Source organism: Oncorhynchus mykiss, unplaced genomic scaffold (genome assembly GCF_013265735.2).
Source record: "Oncorhynchus mykiss isolate Arlee unplaced genomic scaffold, USDA_OmykA_1.1 un_scaffold_219, whole genome shotgun sequence".
Classification (NCBI taxonomy): domain Eukaryota; kingdom Metazoa; phylum Chordata; class Actinopteri; order Salmoniformes; family Salmonidae; genus Oncorhynchus; species Oncorhynchus mykiss.
Genome location: NW_023493688.1, coordinates 118921 through 138243, shown reverse-complemented (window position 1 = coordinate 138243; position 19323 = coordinate 118921). Strand labels below are relative to the sequence as shown.

The 19323-nt window shown below is 47.6% G+C and overlaps 1 protein-coding gene across 1 annotated transcript; it reads left to right on the top strand.

Moving 5' to 3' along the window:
- The first annotated feature begins 2611 nt into the window (after nucleotides 1-2611).
- Nucleotides 2612-14735, top strand: LOC110514296 (polycystin-1). The gene is made up of 10 exons (XM_036973056.1): nucleotides 2612-2635; nucleotides 4838-4962; nucleotides 5292-5418; nucleotides 5620-5745; nucleotides 5979-6150; nucleotides 7503-7790; nucleotides 8456-8590; nucleotides 12680-13006; nucleotides 13341-13794; nucleotides 14131-14735. The coding sequence occupies exons 2-10, from the start codon at nucleotides 4905-4907 to the stop codon at nucleotides 14733-14735; spliced, it is 2292 nt and encodes a 763-aa protein (XP_036828951.1). The 5' UTR covers nucleotides 2612-2635; nucleotides 4838-4904.
- Nucleotides 14736-19323: the final 4588 nt, after the last annotated feature.

The following is a 19323-nucleotide window of genomic DNA, read 5'->3' as shown; positions in this document are numbered from 1 at the left end:
GATGAAGGGGAGGAGACAGGTTAAAGAAGGATTTTTAAGCCTTGAGACATGGATTGTGTATGTGTGTCATTCAGAGGGTGAATGGGCAAGACAAAATATTTAAGTGCCTTTGAACAGGGTATGGTAGCGGGTATGGTAGTGGGTATGGTAGCGGGTATGGTAGTAGGTATGGTAGTGGGTATGGTAGTGGGTATGGTAGTGGGTATGGTAGTGGGTATGGTAGTGGGTATGGTAGCGGGTATGGTAGTAGGTATGGTAGTGGGTATGGTAGTGGGTATGGTAGTAGGTATGGTAGTAGGTATGGTAGTAGGTATGGTAGTGGGTATGGTAGTAGGTATGGTAGTGGGCATGGTAGTGGGTATGGTAGTGGGTATGGTAGTGGGTATGGTAGTGGGTATGGTAGTGGGTATGGTAGGGGGTATGGTAGTGGGTATGGTAGTGGGTATGGTAGTGGGTATGGTAGTGGGTATGGTAGTGGGTATGGTAGTGGGTATGGTAGCGGGTATGGTAGTGGGTATGGTAGGGGGTATGGTAGTAGGTATGGTAGTAGGTATGGTAGTGGGTATGGTAGTGGGTATGGTAGTAGGTACGGTAGTGGGTATGGTAGTAGGTATGGTAGTGGGTATGGTAGTGGGTATGGTAGTAGGTATGGTAGTGGGTATGGTAGTGGGTATGGTAGGGGGTATGGTAGTAGGTATGGTAGTAGGTATGGTAGTGGGTATGGTAGGGGTGTGGTAGTAGGTACGGTAGTGGGTATGGTAGTAGGTATGGTAGTGGGTATGGTAGTAGGTATGGTAGTGGGTATGGTAGTAGGTATGGTAGTGGGTATGGTAGTGGGTATGGTAGGGGGTATGGTAGTAGGTATGGTAGTAGGTATGGTAGTGGGTATGGTAGGGGTGTGGTAGTAGGTACGGTAGTGGGTATGGTAGTAGGTATGGTAGTGGGTATGGTAGTAGGTATGGTAGTGGGTATGGTAGTAGGTATGGTAGTGGGTATGGTAGTGGGTATGGTAGGGGGTATGGTAGTAGGTATGGTAGTAGGTATGGTAGTGGGTATGGTAGGGGTGTGGTAGTAGGTACGGTAGTGGGTATGGTAGTAGGTATGGTAGTGGGTATGGTAGTGGGTATGGTAGGGGGTATGGTAGTAGGTATGGTAGTAGGTATGGTAGTGGGTATGGTAGGGGTGTGGTAGTAGGTACGGTAGTGGGTATGGTAGTAGGTATGGTAGTGGGTATGGTAGTGGGTATGGTAGGGGGTATGGTAGTAGGTATGGTAGTAGGTATGGTAGTGGGTATGGTAGGGGTGTGGTAGTAGGTACGGTAGTGGGTATGGTAGTAGGTATGGTAGTGGGTATGGTAGTGGGTATGGTAGGGGGTATGGTAGTAGGTATGGTAGTAGGTATGGTAGTGGGTATGGTAGTGGGTATGGTAGTAGGTATGGTAGTGGGTATGGTAGCGGGTATGGTAGTGGGTATGGTAGTAGGTATGGTAGGGGGTATGGTAGTAGGTATGGTAGTAGGTATGGTAGTAGGTATGGTAGTGGGTATGGTAGTAGGTATGGTAGTGGGTATGGTAGCGGGTATGGTAGTGGGTATGGTAGTGGGTATGGTAGTGGGTATGGTAGTAGGTATGGTAGGGGGTATGGTAGTAGGTATGGTAGGGGGTATGGTAGTAGGTATGGTAGTAGGTATGGTAGTAGGTATGGTAGTAGGTATGGTAGTGGGTATGGTAGTAGGTATGGTAGTGGGTATGGTAGCGGGTATGGTAGTGGGTATGGTAGTGGGTATGGTAGTGGGTATGGTAGTGGGTATGGTAGTGGGTATGGTAGTGGGTATGGTAGTAGGTATGGTAGTAGGTATGGTAGTAGGTATGGTAGTAGGTATGGTAGTGGGTATGGTAGTAGGTATGGTAGTGGGTATGGTAGCGGGTATGGTAGTGGGTATGGTAGTGGGTATGGTAGCGGGTATGGTAGTGGGTATGGTAGTGGGTATGGTAGTGGGTGTGGTAGTAGGTACGGTAGTGGGTATGGTAGTAGGTACGGTAGTGGGTATGGTAGTAGGTATGGTAGTAGGTGCCAGGCGCACCAGTTTGTGTCAAGAACTGCAACGCTGTTGGATTTTTTACGCTCAACAGTTTCCCGTGTGTATCAAGAATTGTCCCCCACCCGATGGACATCCAGCCAACTTGACACAACAGTAGGAAGCATTGGAGTCAACATGGACCAGCATCCCTGTGGAACACTTTCTACACCTATTACAGTCCCCGATGAACTGAGGCTGTTCTGGGGGGGAAAGGGGTGCAACTCAATATGAGGAAGGTTTTCCTAATGCTTTGTCCAAACGGTGTGTATCTCTAACTAGACTATCTTTGTTGTGAACAGAACTTCCTGGTCTACATGCTCTTCCTGTTGGTGGTGTTGCTGCTCAACTACTCTGACACGACCAAGGACACACACAGCCTGCGCCTCCGCACACAGCTACAACTCACACTACACACACCGGACCAGGCCAACATCAGCAGGTAAAACACACATTATGCGCACACACACACACACACACACACACACACACACACACACACACACACACACACACATTATACACACACACACACACCGGACCAGGCCAACATCAGCAGGTAAACACACATTATACATACACACATGCACGCACGTTTGCAAATTAAATATAATGTGTGTGTGTGTGTGTGTGTGTGTGTGTGTGTGTGTGTGTGTGTGTGTGTGTGTGTGTGTGTGTGTGTGTGTGTGTGTGTGTGTGTGTGTGTGTGTGTGTGTGTGTGTGTGTGTGTGTTGAGAGCTGTTCTCCTAAAACAGACTATGTATTTGACTGTTTCAGTACAGACAAATCCCTCCTGTTTCAGTACAGACAAATCCCTCCTGTTTCAGTACAGACAAATCCCTCCTGTTTCAGTACAGACAAATCCCTCCTGTTTCAGTACAGACAAATCCCTCCTGTTTCAGTACAGACAAATCCCTCCTGTTTCAGTACAGACAAATCCCTCCTGTTTCAGTACAGACAAATCACTCCTGTTTCAGTACAGACAAATCACTCCTGTTTCAGTACAGACAAATCCCTCCTGTTTCAGTACAGACAAATCCCTCCTGTTTCAGTACAGACAAATCACTCCTGTTTCAGTACAGACAAATCACTCCTGTTTCAGTACAGACAAATCACTCCTGTTTCAGTACAGACAAATCCCTCCTGTTTCAGTACAGACAAATCACTCCTGTTTCAGTACAGACAAATCCCTCCTGTTTCACTACAGACAAATCACTCCTGTTTCAGTACAGACAAATCCCTCCTGTTTCAGTACAGACAAATCCCTCCTGTTTCACTACAGACAAATCACTCCTGTTTCAGTACAGACAAATCACTCCTGTTTTAGTACAGACAAATCACTCCTATTTCAGTACAGACAAATCACTCCTGTTTCAGTACAGACAAATCCCTCCTGTTTCAGTACAGACAAATCACTCCTGTTTCAGTACAGACAAATCCCCCCTGTTTCAGTACAGACAAATCACTCCTGTTTCAGTACAGACAAATCACTCCTGTTTCAGTACAGACAAATCACTCCTGTTTCACTACAGACAAATCACTCCTGTTTCAGTACAGACAAATCCCTCCTGTTTCACTACAGACAAATCCCTCCTGTTTCAGTACAGACAAATCACTCCTGTTTCAGTACAGACAAATCCCTCCTGTTTCAGTACAGACAAATCCCTCCTGTTTCAGTACAGACAAATCCCTCCTGTTTCAGTACAGACAAATCACTCCTGTTTCAGTACAGACAAATCCCTCCTGTTTCAGTACAGACAAATCACTCCTGTTTCAGTACAGACAAATCACTCCTGTTTCAGTACAGACAAATCCCTCCTGTTTCAGTACAGACAAATCACTCCTGTTTCAGTACAGACAAATCCCTCCTGTTTCACTACAGACAAATCACTCCTGTTTCAGTACAGACAAATCACTCCTGTTTCAGTACAGACAAATCCCTCCTGTTTCAGTACAGACAAATCCCTCCTGTTTCAGTACAGACAAATCACTCCTGTTTCAGTACAGACAAATCCCTCCTGTTTCAGTACAGACAAATCACTCCTGTTTCAGTACAGACAAATCCCTCCTGTTTCAGTACAGACAAATCACTCCTGTTTCAGTACAGACAAATCACTCCTGTTTCAGTACAGACAAATCACTCCTGTTTCAGTACAGACAAATCCCTCCTGTTTCAGTACAGACAAATCACTCCTGTTTCAGTACAGACAAATCCCTCCTGTTTCACTACAGACAAATCACTCCTGTTTCAGTACAGACAAATCCCTCCTGTTTCAGTACAGACAAATCCCTCCTGTTTCAGTACAGACAAATCCCTCCTGTTTCAGTACAGACAAATCACTCCTGTTTCAGTACAGACAAATCCCCCCTGTTTCAGTACAGACAAATCACTCCTGTTTCAGTACAGACAAATCACTCCTGTTTCAGTACAGACAAATCCCTCCTGTTTCACTACAGACAAATCACTCCTGTTTCAGTACAGACAAATCCCTCCTGTTTCAGTACAGACAAATCCCTCCTGTTTCAGTACAGACAAATCACTCCTGTTTCAGTACAGACAAATCCCTCCTGTTTCAGTACAGACAAATCACTCCTGTTTCAGTACAGACAAATCACTCCTGTTTCAGTACAGACAAATCCCTCCTGTTTCACTACAGACAAATCACTCCTGTTTCAGTACAGACAAATCACTCCTGTTTCAGTACAGACAAATCACTCCTGTTTCAGTACAGCTCATCATGTCCATGTCTCTGTCCTGCAGGCGTGAGGATGTGTGGGCGTGGCTGTCAGGCTCCCTGTTGCCAAGGTTACTGGATAGCACCACCCTAATGCAGGAAACAGGAAGTGTGCTCCTGGGCACGCCCAGACTACGACAGATACGAGACGGTGAGAATACAGTCCATTTTCAGTTGGTCACACATTCCTACACACAAACACACACACTAATTTAGCTTCCAGTAATTAATTGTTTATTCAGAAGTCTTTCTAAACCTCATTCTCTCTCACTCCTTCTCCTTCCTGTCCTGACCTCTCACCCTCTCTCTCTCTCTCTCTCTCTCTCTCTCTCTCTCTCCCCCCTCTCTCTCTCTCTCTCTCACTCTCTGTCTCTCTCTCTCACTCTCTCCTGTCCTGACCTCTCACCCTCTCTCCCTCCCTCTCTTTCCCTCTCTTCCTCTCTCTTTCTCTCCCCATCCCTCCATTCTTGTCTTGTATAGTTAGTCTGTCCTCTCCAGGTTCCATCCATGGGGCAGGAGCAGGAGGCTGGGGAGAGGGGTTGACTGGCTCAGCAGTAAACAGGAAGCTGACCCAGAACTGGACCTTACACACGGCTGATGACAACGGGTAAGGAGGAGGGAGGGAGGGAGGGAGGGAAATAAAGATGGGTTGATCCTCTTTTGTCATTGCTGTCTTTCTTGAGCCTCTATTTCTCTCCCTTCCTCCCCTCTTTCCACCCCCCCTCTCCCTCCCTCCCTCCATCCCCCCTCTCCCTCCCTCCATCCCCCCTCTCCCTCCCTCCCTCCATCCCCCCTCTCCCTCCCCCAGAGCGTGGCGTTGGGGTCAGGTGATGGTGTACGGGAGCGGAGGTTTCGTCCAACAGCTGAACAGGAACATAGAGGAGACCAGAACATCACTACAGTACCTACAGCAGTTACACTGGATGGACCACATGTAAGAGGGAGGGAGGGAGGGAGGGAGGGAGGGAGGGAAGGGGGAGGGGGGGGGGGGGGACATTTCAGTGATGCCATTTGAATCTGAATTTGAGTGCTTTGTCTGACTTTCGATGTCTCTCTCTTTCTCTCTCTCTCTTCGACTTCTCTCTCTCTCTCTCTGTATGTGTGTGTGTGTGCATGCGTGCGTACGTGCCTGTGTGTGTGTGTGTGTGTGTGTGTGTGTGTTACCAGGACACGGGCTGTGTTTGTGGAGTTCTCTCTCTACAACACCAACACAGACCTTTTGGCCTTCTTCTCCTTCCTGTTTGAGTTCCCCGTCTCTGAGCACACTCAGTCCAGCCTCGACCTCTTGACCTTCCGCCTGCAGCCTATCACAGGCCTCGACCTGCAGCTGCAGCTCACGGTAACCCCCGGCAGCCATACCAACACACTGAATACACCACTCAATTTTAAGACAGCTAGTGCTAGCCAATCACAGAGTGGATATAGTAGAGGGGCGGGAGCAGTATCTTGGAACTAACAAATCATAGCTTGGCTAGAGAGGAAGAGTCGGAATACTAAATACACCACTAGATTATAATATCACCATACCAACACACTGAATACACCACTAGATTATAATATCACCATACCAACACACTGAATACACCACTAGATTATAATATCACCATACCAACACACTGAATACACCACTAGATTATAATATCACCATACCAACACACTGAATACACCACTAGATTATAATATCACCATACCAACACACTGAATACACCACTAGATTATAATATCACCATACCAACACACTGAATACACCACTAGATTATAATATCACCATACCAACACACTGAATACACCACTAGATTATAATATCACCATACCAACACACTGAATACACCACTAGATTATAATATCACCATACCAACACACTGAATACACCACTAGATTATAATATCACCATACCAACACACTGAATACACCACTAGATTATAATATCACCATACCAACACGCTGAATACACCACTAGATTATAATATCACCATACCAACACACTGAATACACCACTAGATTATAATATCACCATACCAACACACTGAATACACCACTAGATTATAATATCACCATACCAACACACTGAATACACCACTAGATTATAATATCACCATACCAACACACTGAATACACCCCTAGATTATAATATCACCATACCAACACACTGAATACACCACTAGATTATAATATCACCATACCAACACACTGAATACACCACTAGATTATAATATCGCCATACCAACACACTGAATACACCACTAGATTATAATATCACCATACCAACACACTGAATACACCACTAGATTATAATATCACCATACCAACACACTGAATACTCCAGGATCTAGGTTATTATATTACCATGGCAACAAAGGAAATACTGTCTGCAGACAGATAAAGTCTCTCACTCTCCTCTCCCCATCCCTCACTCTCTCCTCTCCCCCTTCTCCCTCTCTCCTCTCCCCCTTCCCTCTCCCCCTCCCTCCCTCCCTCCCTCCCTCTCTCCTCTCCCCCTTCCCCCTCCCTCTCTCCTCTCCCCCTCCCTCTCTCCTCTCCTCTCCTCTCCCCCTTCCCCCTCCCTCTCCCCCCTCCCTCTCTCCTCTCCCCCTTCCCCCTCCCTCCCTCTCTCCTCCTTCCCCCTCCCTCTCTCCTCTCCTCTCCCCCTTCCCCCTCCCTCTCTCCTCTCCCCATCCCTCCCTCTCTCAGATCCTTCTCTTCTCCCTCGTGGTGTATTTCTGTGTATGTGCGGTCCTGGGCCTGATGAGAGAGGGCTGGGTATACCTCCTGTGCCCGTGGCGGTTGCTGGGCGCGTGCAGCCTGGCGCTGGCAGCGTGTGTGTGTGGCCTCCACATCAGCCGATGTGCCGCTGCCGGGCGCCTGTGGGCGTCGTACCTACGGCAACGAGACGGGTACACGGACTTCTACCCGCTGGCACGGCAGAGCCAAGCTTACACCCTGCTGTCTGCCATGCTCCTGTTCATACTGGTGTTGAAGGTACGGAGAGAGAGGAGGGGGGGGGGGGGGGGTATCTGTACTGCTGAAGGTCAGATTGAGAGGGGGGGGGGTTAGCTGTACTGCTGAAGGTCACATAGAGAGAGGAGGAGGGAGGGAGGGGGTTAGCTGTACTGGTGAAGGTCACATAGAGAGAGGAGGAGGGAGGGAGGGGTTTAGCTGTACTGCTGAAGGTCATATTAAGAGAGAGGGGGAGGGAGGGAGTAAGGGGGGGTTAGCTGTACTGCTGAAGGTCAGATTGAGAGAGGGGGTGGGGTAGCTGTACTGGTGAAGGTCAGATTGAGAGAGAGGGGGAGGGAGGGAGTGAGGGAGGGGGTCAGCTGTACTGGTGAAGGTCAGATTGAGAGAAGGGGGGGTAGCTGTACTGCTGAAGGTCAGATTGAGAGGGGGGGTGAGGGAGGGGGTCAGCTGTACTGCTGAAGGTCAGATTGAGAGGGGGGGTGAGGGAGGGGGTTAGCTGTACTGCTGAAGGTCAGATAGAGAGAATGGTTGGATCCAATGCAGATTTCGAATCTCTCTTTCTCTCTCCCTCCCTCTTCTCCCACTCCTTCTCTCCATTCCCTCCCTCCGTCCATCTCCCCCTCCCTCCCTCCCTCCCTCCCTCCCTCCCTCCCTCCCTCCCTCCCTCCCTCCCTCCCTCTCACCAGGCGTCCCACCAGTTGCGTTTCCTGAGGGAGTGGGCAGTGTTTGGCAGGGCTCTGAGACGCTCTGTCTGGGAACTGATAGGAACAGGTCTGGTCCTGCTGGTCCTGCTGCTGGCCTACTCACACACAGGACACCTGGTAATACACACACGCACGCACGCACACACGCACACACACACACACACACACACACACACACACACACACACACACACACACAGGACACCTGGTAATACACACACACACACACACACATACACACACACACACACACACACACACACACACACAGGACACCTGGTAACTCACACACTCAAGTGGTGACCTGTTTTATTCATCTTCATTACCAGAAGCCCTTCTGTGGTAGAGAACAGCAGCATCTCTTCTAGTCAACAAGTGAAGACTGACAATATGCTGTTTGGTTGTTTCAATGTGTGAGGGGGAGAGAGCGAGAGGAAGGGAGAGAGAGAGAGAGATAGGAAGGGAGAGAGAGAGAAGGGAGGGAGAGAGAGAGAGAGGAAGGGAGAGAGAGAGAGAGGAAGGGAGAGAGAGAGAGAAGGGAGAGAGGAAGGGAGAGAGAGAGAGAAGGGAGGGAGAGAGAAGGGAGGGAGAGAGAGAGAGAAGGGAGGGAGAGAAGGGAGAGAGGGAGAGAGAGAAGGGAGGGAGAGAGAAAGAGAGGAAGGGAGAGAGATAATGGGAGCTATTTGGCTCTTGTATCCATTCTCTCTCCTTTCTTATTGACATTCAGAGAGCTCAGTTGGATCAATCACACCCTGGGCTTTGTCTTGCCAAGCTGCATACTGACACATCATTCAGGCAGATGACAACTAGATGTGGGTGTGTCCAGCTGCATATTTACTCCGTCTGCTTCACTCACTGAGTCATGAGGGTCTATACTAAGACTGTGTCCCAAATGACACCCTATTCCCGATATAGTGCACTATGGGTCCTGGTCAGTAGTACAGTAACTAGGTGATAGAATGCAGCCTCAGTGTTCTATAGTGATGAACATTATTGGGATGCAGCCTCAGTGTTCTGTAGTGATGAACAGTATTGGAATGCAGCCTCAGTGTTCTATAGTGATGAACAGTATTGGAATGCAGCCTCAGTGTTCTATAGTGATGAACAGTATTGGAATGCAGCCTCAGTGTTCTATAGTGATGAACAGTATTGGGATGCAGCCTCAGTGTTCTATAGTGATGAACAGTATTGGAATGCAGCCTCAGTGTTCCGTAGTGATGAACAGTATTGGAATGCAGCCTTAGTGTTCTACAGTGATGAACAGTATTGGAATGCAGCCTCAGTGTTCTGTAGTGATGAACAGTATTGGAATGCAGCCTCAGTGTTCTGTAGTGATGAACAGTATTGGAATGCAGCCTCAGTGTTCTGTAGTGATGAACAGTATTGGGATGCAGCCTCAGTGTTCCGTAGTGATGAACAGTATTGGAATGCAGCCTCAGTGTTCTATAGTGATGAACAGTATTGGAATGCAGCCTCAGTGTTCTATAGTGATGAACAGTATTGGAATGCAGCCTCGGTGTTCTGTAGTGATGAACAGTATTGGAATGCAGCCTCAGTGTTCTGTAGTGATGAACAGTATTGGAATGCAGCCTCAGTGTTCTATAGTGATGAACAGTATTGGAATGCAGCCTCAGTGTTCTGTAGGGATGAACAGTATTGGAATGCAGCCTCAGTGTTCTGTAGTGATGAACAGTATTGGAATGCATTCTCAGTGTTCTGTAGTGATGAACAGTATTGGGATGCAGCCTCAGTGTTCTGTAGTGATGAACAGTATTGGAATGCAGCCTCAGTGTTCTGTAGTGATGAACAGTATTGGGATGCAGCCTCAGTGTTCTGTAGTGATGAACAGTATTGGAATGCAGCCTCAGTGTTCTGTAGTGATGAACAGTATTGGAATGCAGCCTCAGTGTTCTATAGTGATGAACAGTATTGGAATGCAGCCTCAGTGTTCTGTAGTGATGAACAGTATTGGAATGCAGCCTCAGTGTTTTATAGTGATTAACAGTATTGGAATGCAGCCTCAGTGTTCTATAGTGATGAACAGTATTGGAATGCAGCCTCAGTGTTTTATAGTGATGAACAGTATTGGAATGCAGCCTCAGTGTTCTGTAGTGATGAACAGTATTGGAATGCAGCCTCAGTGTTCTATAGTGATGAACAGTATTGGAATGCAGCCTCGGTGTTCTGTAGTGATGAACAGTATTGGAATGCAGCCTCGGTGTTCTATAGTGATGAACAGTATTGGGATGCAGCCTCAGTGTTCTGTAGTGATGAACAGTATTGGAATGCAGCCTCAGTGTTCTGTAGTGATGAACAGTATTGGAATGCAGCCTCAATGTTCTGTAGTGATGAACAGTATTGGGATGCAGCCTCAGTGTTCTGTAGTGATGAACAGTATTGGAATGCAGCCTCAGTGTTCTGTAGTGATGAACAGTATTGGAATGCAGCCTCAGTGTTCTGTAGTGATGAACAGTATTGGAATGCAGCCTCAGTGTTCTATAGTGATGAACAGTATTGGAATGCAGCCTCAGTGTTCTGTAGGGATGAACAGTATTGGGATGCAGCCTCAGTGTTCTGTAGTGATGAACAGTATTGGAATGCAGCCTCAGTGTTCTGTAGTGATGAACAGTATTGGGATGCAGCCTCAGTGTTCTGTAGTGATGAACAGTATTGGAATACAGCCTCAGTGTTCTGTAGTGATGAACAGTATTGGAATGCAGCCTCAGTGTTCTGTAGTGATGAACAGTATTGGAATGCAGCCTCAGTGTTCTGTAGTGATGAACAGTATTGGAATGCAGCCTCAGTGTTCTATAGTGATGAACAGTATTGGGATGCAGCCTCAGTGTTCTGTAGTGATGAACAGTATTGGAATGCAGCCTCAGTGTTCTATAGTGATGAACAGTATTGGAATGCAGCCTCAGTGTTTTATAGTGATGAACAGTATTGGAATGCAGCTTCAGTGTTCTGTAGTGATGAACAGTATTGGAATGCAGCCTCAGTGTTCTGTAGTGATGAACAGTATTGGAATGCAGCCTCAGTGTTCTGTAGTGATGAACAGTATTGGAATGCAGCCTCAGTGTTCTATAGTGATGAACAGTATTGGGATGCAGCCTCAGTGTTCTGTAGTGATGAACAGTATTGGAATGCAGCCTCAGTGTTTTATAGTGATTAACAGTATTGGGATGCAGTGTTCTGCATCCCAATACAGTGTTCTGTAGTGATGAACGGTATTGGGATGCAGCCTCAGTGTTCTACAGTGATGAACAATATTGGAATGCAGCCTCAGTGTTCTGTAGTGATGAACAGTATTGGAATGCAGCCTCAGTGTTCTACAGTGATGAACAGTGTTGGAATGCAGCCTCAGTGTTCTGTAGTGATGAACAGTATTGGAATGCAGCCTCAGTGTTCTGTAGTGATGAACAGTATTGGGATGCAGCCTCAGTGTTCTACAGTGATGAACAGTATTGGGATGCAGCCTCAGTGTTCTGTAGTGATGAACAGTATTGGGATGCAGCCTCAGTGTTCTACAGTGATGAACAGTATTGGGATGCAGCCTCAGTGTTCTACAGTGGTGAACAGTATTGGAATGCAGCCTCAGTGTTCTGTAGTGATGAACAGTATTGGGATGCAGCCTCAGTGTTCTACAGTGATGAACAGTATTGGGATGCAGCCTCAGTGTTCTGTAGTGATGAACAGTATTGGGATGCAGCCTCAGTGTTCTGTAGTGATGAACAGTATTGGGATGCAGCCTCAGTGTTCTGTAGTGATGAACAGTATTGGGATGCAGCCTCAGTGTTCTACAGTGATGAACAGTATTGGAATGCAGCCTCAGTGTTCTGTAGTGATGAACAGTATTGGAATGCAGCCTCAGTGTTCTGTAGTGATGAACAGTATTGGAATGCAGCCTCAGTGTTCTACAGTGATGAACAGTATTGGGATGCAGCCTCAGTGTTCTGTAGTGATGAACAGTATTGGGATGCAGCCTCAGTGTTCTGTAGTGATGAACAGTATTGGGATGCAGCCTCAGTGTTCTGTAGTGATGAACAGTATTGGGATGCAGCCTCAGTGTTCTGTAGTGATGAACAGTATTAGGATGCAGTACAACACTGTTTCATCACCTCTTAGTCTACAGGTTGGTTAACAAAAACGTGGGTGAAGACATAACAATCATCATTCCATATCTCACTTTCTTCTCTCCCTCTCCAGCTCTTCCACTCCGTGATGGACGGATATGGCAGCGTGAGCTCCGCCTGCCTGTCGTTGCTTGGCGCCGGCGGGCGCGGCCTGTTGTCCTTGCGACCATCGTCAACAACAACCGGCCCCTCTAGCTCCGCCTCCAGCCTGGTGTTCCACGCGAGCTTCGCCGTGCTGCGGCTGGCGTTGCTATGGCTGGTGACCTCTGCGTTGTTAAGGAACTATCGTCGGGCGCGGGCGGAGTTGTACCGCCCGGTGGTGGACCTACAGGACTATGAGATGGTGGAGCTGTTTCTACGACGACTGAAGATGTGGATGGGCCTCAGCCGTACCAAGGAGGTAGGAGCACTTCTGGTTTCAACTTCCTGTTTCATGTTTTTGAGAGATTCCTACTTCCTGCGGGCTTCATGTTGCAGTCATTTGGTATTACTGCTAAAAGATGTTGTCTTACTTAGATTTTGCTTACCCATAAAATGCATTGACTGGATGTCTTGAGTTAAATTATTTTACTGCACTAACACTAACCCTAAAAAGATCTTGCTACAAGTGGGGTACATTGGACTTTTATTCCAGAGTAATGTATTGTTTAAGCCTGTACTTTATATTGACCCTCTCTCTCCGCCCCTCTGTCTACCTCTGCCCCCCCCCCCTCCTTCGTCCCTCCACCCCTCAGTTTCGTCACAAGGTGCGTTTTGAGGGCATGGAGCCCCCCCCCTCTCGCTCCTCCTCCACCAGTGACTGTCAGTCCCTGTGCCTGCCCCCTCTGGACGGCTCCGAGTCGCCCCCCAGCCCTGGCAGCCTGGACGGGACCTCTGAGGCCTCCTGGAGACCCACCTCTTCCAGCCCCTGTAGCCTGACAGAGGCCCCCGGGATGGGGCTAAGCCTGGGTCCCGGCGGATTGGGACCAGGTGCGTTGGCGGGTGGAACAGCCTGGCGAGAAAGGGCGGAGACTGAGGCGACTCTGAAGAGGCTTCTCCCCACACTGGACGCCTTGCTGCTGCAGCTGGACCGGGTCACCGTGGCGACCGAGGAGCTGTACCATACCGAGTGTGTCCTGGAGTGTGCCCACAGGAAAGGAGGAGGGCCGAGGGGGGGGAAGGGGAGGAGAGGGGAGAAGGAGAGGGGGGAGAGGAGAGAGGGCCGAGGAGGGAAGGGGAGGAGAGGAGAGAAGGAGAGGGGGGAGAGTAGAGAGGGCCGAGGAGGGAAGGGAAAGAGGGAGGAGAGGGGGGAGAGTAGAGAGGGCCGAGGAGGGAAGGGAAAGAGGGAGGAGAAAGACTCTGCTGGACGGAGAGAAAGAAAAGGAGGTCAGCAGAAAGTCAACACTGTGGTGGGGGTGGTGGGCGTGGCTCAGCCTAAAGATACAGGGAACTCTGGGGCTAACCCTAAACACACCCCGAAATCTACCCCTGTCCCGGTTCCTCCCCCTACGACTACCCCTGCCCTGAAATCGACCCCTGTCCCAGTTCCTCCCCCTACATGTACCCCTGCCCCGAAATCTACCCCTGTCCCGGTTCCTCCCCCTACATCTACCCCTGCCCTGAAATATGCCCCTGTCCCGGTTCCTCCCCCTACATCTACCCCTGCCCTGAAATCTGCCCCTGTCCCGGTTCCTCCCCCTACATCTACCCCTGCCCTGAAATTGACCCCTGTCCCAGTTCCTCCCCCTACATCTACCCCTGCCCTGAAATCGGCCCATGATCCTACCCCAAAATCTACCCCTGCCCTTAAACCTACTCCGAAATCTACCCCTGTATCTGCCCCTATACCTGACCCAAAATGTACCCCAGTTTCTCCCCATATCATTTCCCCTGCCTTGACCCCTGCCCCTGTACCCCTCTCTACTCCTGCCCTACCCTCCACCCCTGCCCCCTCCTCCTCCTCCTCCTCCACTCCAGCCCCTCGAGAGTGGGACCCCCCTACGGAGAGAGAGACCCTGCCCCCCTCCAGCCTCTTCAACCACCCGGCCCACACCACCACCATTCCCACGCGCAAACGCAAGCCCCCGCCGCTCAAGAACAAGGTGCACCCCAACCCAGACAGGCATGTGTCCGGACACCCCAAACCCTGAGGACCCCTCCTGAAGGACCCTCAAGAAGAAAGGATGTTAGGGATGGATGGACAGAACGGGCCGTAGGGAGGAGTGGAAGGAAAGGAAGGATCCTGGGTAGAGGATGAGTGGGCGTCGGTCACAGCAGGTGATGTCACTGGTGTTCCACTCTAAATCCAGAAGGAGAGAACGCGAGAGAGGAGGGAAAGAGAGAAATAGAGGCCCCAAAACAGCGATCACTCACCATGGAGTTGGCATGGAAACAAGGTGCAGGTCGCCAGTTCTTTACCCCCGCCCCCTAACCCTGACCCCATGTGACCCCGGAGGTCGTGTGGTGGCGTCGACAGAAGCACATGTTGTGCTGACATTAGGAGTGCTGACTGTATGTTTAGTCAATGAAGAGTGTGTGCACGACCTGTTGATGATGTACACAGCTTGTTGATGATGATGTACACAGCTTGTTGATGATGATGTACACAGCTTGTTGATGATGATGATGATGTACACAGCTTGTTATTGATGTACACAGCTTGTTGTTGATGCTTCAGTGTGTTATCTATGCTGTTGCATTTGTTGTTTCTATTTGATCATGAAAACATAAGGAAGCTATTGTTCTTGATCACCATGGGTATGTGGGACCTGTCTAAATGCTCTGTTCAGAAGCTTTGGAGATGTCACACACACACACACACACACACACACATTCAAGCTAGTTGGTACACACACTCACGCATTTTAGGTACAACCACGCAACCTTTGCATGAACACAGATGCTAAAATCAAAGAGGCTATCAGGGTGCGACCAGAGTGGCTGCTTCAGGACTCCCAGGTAGGGAGGAAGGTAGGGAGGAAGGTAGGGAGGGAGGGAGGGAGGTAGGAAGGGAGGGAGGGAGGGAGGAAGGTAGGGAGGACGGTAGGGAGGTAGGGAGGGAGGAAGGTAGGGAGGTAGGGAGGGAGGGAGGTAGGGAGGGAGGGAGGTAGGGAGGGAGGGAGGGAGGTAGGGAAGGAGGGAGGGAGGGAGGGAGGGAGGGAGGGAGAACAATGAAGGAGAAGAGAAGTGAAGATACTGTAGTTGGTGAAGATGAGCGACAGCAGGAGAGATTAACGTGTTGATGTGTTGATCAGTTGAATAATAAAAGGAAAAGCGAGAAAGAAGACATCTATGCTTTTAGTCTGGAGTCTCTGTCCTAAACTACAATACTTAACTACATCTATGCTTTTAGTCTGGAGTCTCTGTCCTAAACTACAATACTTAACTACATCTATGCTTTTAGTCTGGAGTCTCTGTCCTAAACTACAATACTTAACTACATCTATGCTTTTAGTCTGGAGTCTCTGTCCTAAACTACAATACTTAACTACATCTATGCTTTTAGTCTGGAGTCTCTGTCCTAAACTACAATACTTAACTACATCTATGCTTTTAGTCTGGAGTCTCTGTCCTAAACTACAATACTTAACTACATCTATGCTTTTAGTCTGGAGTCTCTGTCCTAAACTACAATACTTAACTACATCTATGCTTTTAGTCTGGAGTCTTAACTCAGTCCTAAACTACAATACTTAACTACATCTATGCTTTTAGTCTGGAGTCTCTGTCCTAAACTACAATACTTAACTACATCTATGCTTTTAGTCTGGAGTCTCTGTCCTAAACTACAATACTTAACTACATCTATGCTTTTAGTCTGGAGTCTCAGTCCTAAACTACAATACTTAACTATCAGGAGGAAGCGAGGGTACATTGCTACAATATAATCTTGGTTATCATTTTGGAATATTATCAGTAAACATGTATGTTGCTTTCAATATGGTTCTAATTTAAAGCACTTTTGTTGTAATGTGTATTTGAGTGCGAGTGTGTGTTTTGAGTGTGTGTGAGCGTATTGAAAATAATAAGCTTGGTACGAAAACCAATAGAGAAAACCAATAGAGAATGCTTCACACATATTTTAACAATTAGCGTTGCCAAAGTCTGCGCATTATGTACGCGTCAAGAGTTGTATCTTTTTACATTTTTAAAGAAAATTCCTTTTGTACTTGGCACTTTATCTCCTTCTGAAGCTCTTATCCATATTTAACTCCTGTGTTACTTTCTCCATTTTTTTTTTGTTATTTTAATATACAAAACAGCTATACAGAATGATCTTCTAATGAGTATTATAACAGTAACTATGTCAGGAAATTGAAGCGTTTTCATTTTGTATTTTCTTTTGTCATTTTGTGTTTTGTTTTATTTTTATCATTGTTGTTATTGATGGTCACTCTACTTCCTGGAAGAAAAAAAAAACATTTCCTCCCCACAAACTTCCTGTTTCCTGTGGGCAGATCTCAGGGACCCCGCCCCCTTCCCCCCCAAAACCAGGAAGTTGGCCTTATTTGTTTGTTGTCTTCTGTTTGTCGTTGTTGAAAGGTCAGATGAATTTCAAGTGAGAAGTGTCATAGTAGTGCTTTTAGAATCGTTGTAGTGATTCTCTGATGTTCCATCCAGACCAAAGCATATATTATATTCATCTCCCCGTTAATAGAACACAGCCCAAACACTCTAGAACACTCTAGAACCAACCATTCCAAGCCATGTTCCCTTTTTCCAAGCCCACAAAGATATTTTGGATGTACATTTTACTCCAAACCTGTTGGTGGCAGTCTCCACAAGATTGGTGGTCCTGTCCATAAACGTACCACAACAATGTAACGTTCCGTTACAAAGTTATATCAAAACCCTGTTTTCTCATCAGTCAGTTTGTATATGCGTGTATGTAGTTACTTCTTGAGTTATATCATTCTCAGTTTTGTTGATGTGCTGCAGAGTTGTTGGTTTTTACGGTCGTTCCGGTTTCACACCTTATTTTAGTGTCCTCCATCCCCTAGACAAAACACCTGACAGTTCCCATAGCAACTCTCAGTTCACAATTCAAGCGCTACAAAGAAGTTCTTAAATCCAAAGAAAACAATGAAGAGCAGGTTCTCCCATTTCTCCTGAGATTATATATATATATATCGGCCCGGTTTTTACTGTGTGGAACTACATCGTGCCAAAGCTAGTCCCTTCTGCATGTTTAGTATTTTGTCTTGGTGTAACACGTACTTTGTCCTACATTTGCATGTTGAAACAAAAGTGTCGTGGTCTGTTTTGTATCGTTGTATTGTATCATGCGCTTGTAGCATTTCTCCTGCTTTTTGCACTCGACAAAGTCGAATAAAGAGTTTGACAGCTATGAGAGCATGTATCCGTCTTGTGGGAGACTAATTGTTCACCTAGGACATTTTCACTATCAAAATACTCATAAAGACGGCTCGTCCATAAGACCTTGGCCAGTTGTCCACAAAGTACTGATCTTCCTGACCACCTCTGGCGGCAGTAGGGGACGAATGGATTGGATGGACGAAAGCTCAGTGGGCGGGGCTTACAGTTACAACAGCGGGTGAAGTTTACAGGTGAGTCAAATAGACCTTGGCAGCGATTACAGCCTCGGGTCTTCTTTTGTATGACGCTATAAGCTTGGCACACCTGTATTTGGGGAGTTTCTCCCATTCTTCTCTGCAGATCCTCTCAAGCTCTGTCAGGTTGGATGGGGAGCGTCGCTGCACAGCTGTTTTCAGGTTTCTCAAGAGATGTTCGATCGGGTTCAAGTCTAAAAGACATTCAGAGACTTGTCCCGAAGCCACTCCTGCGTTGTCTTGGCTGTGTGCTGAGGGTCGTCCTGTTGGAAGGTAAACCTTCGCCCCAGTCTGAGGTCCTGAGTTTTCATCAAGGATTTCTCTACTTTACTAAATTCATCTTTCCCTCGTTCCTCCCAGTCCCTGCCGCTGAAAAACATCCCCACAGCATGTTGCCACCACCATGCTTCACCGTAGGGATGATGCCAGGTCTCATCCAGACGTGACGCTTGGCATTCATGCCAAAGAGTTCAATTTTGGTTTCATCAGACCAGAGAATCTTGTTTCTCATGATCTGAGTCCTTTAGGTGCATTTTGGCAAACTCCAAGTGGGCTGTCATGTGCTTTTTACTGAGGAGTGGGTTCCGTCTGGCCACTCTACCATAAAGGCCTGATTGATGGAGTGGTGCTGGAAGGTTCTCCCACCTCCACAGAAGAACTCTGGGGCTCTGTCAGTGACTATCTGGTTCTTGGTTACCTCCCTGACCAAGGTCCTTATCCCCCGATTGCTCAGTTTGGCCGGGAGATTTGGTGGGTCCAAACTTCTTCCATTTCAGAATGATGTGTTCTTGGGGACATTCAATGATGCAGAAATGTTTTGGTACACTTCCCCAGATCAGTGCCTCGACACAATCCTGTCTCGGAGCTCCACAGACAATTCCTTCGACCTCATAGCTTGATTTTTGCTCTGACATGCACTGTCAACTGTGGGACATTATATATAGACAGCTGTGTGCCTTTCCAAATCATGTCCAATCAATTGAATTTACCACAGTTGGACACAAATCAAGTTGTAGAAACATCTCAAGGATGATCAACGGAAACAGGATGCACCTGAGCTCAATGTCCAGTCTCAAAGAGTTTGAATAGTTGTTTAAGGTATGTTTCTTTAAAAAAAAATTACAAATTCTAAAAACCTGTTTCTCTTTGTCCTTATGGGGTATTGTGA

Bases quoted from the DNA above. Each gene is read 5' to 3' on its own strand.
- LOC110514296 (XM_036973056.1), top strand. From the start codon at position 4,905: ATGCAGGAAACAGGAAGTGTGCTCCTGGGCACGCCCAGACTACGACAG. The intron at 5,746-5,978 runs GTAAGAGGGAGG...GTGTGTTACCAG, and splicing joins TTACACTGGATGGACCACAT to GACACGGGCTGTGTTTGTGG. The intron at 6,151-7,502 runs GTAACCCCCGGC...TCCCTCTCTCAG, and splicing joins ACCTGCAGCTGCAGCTCACG to ATCCTTCTCTTCTCCCTCGT.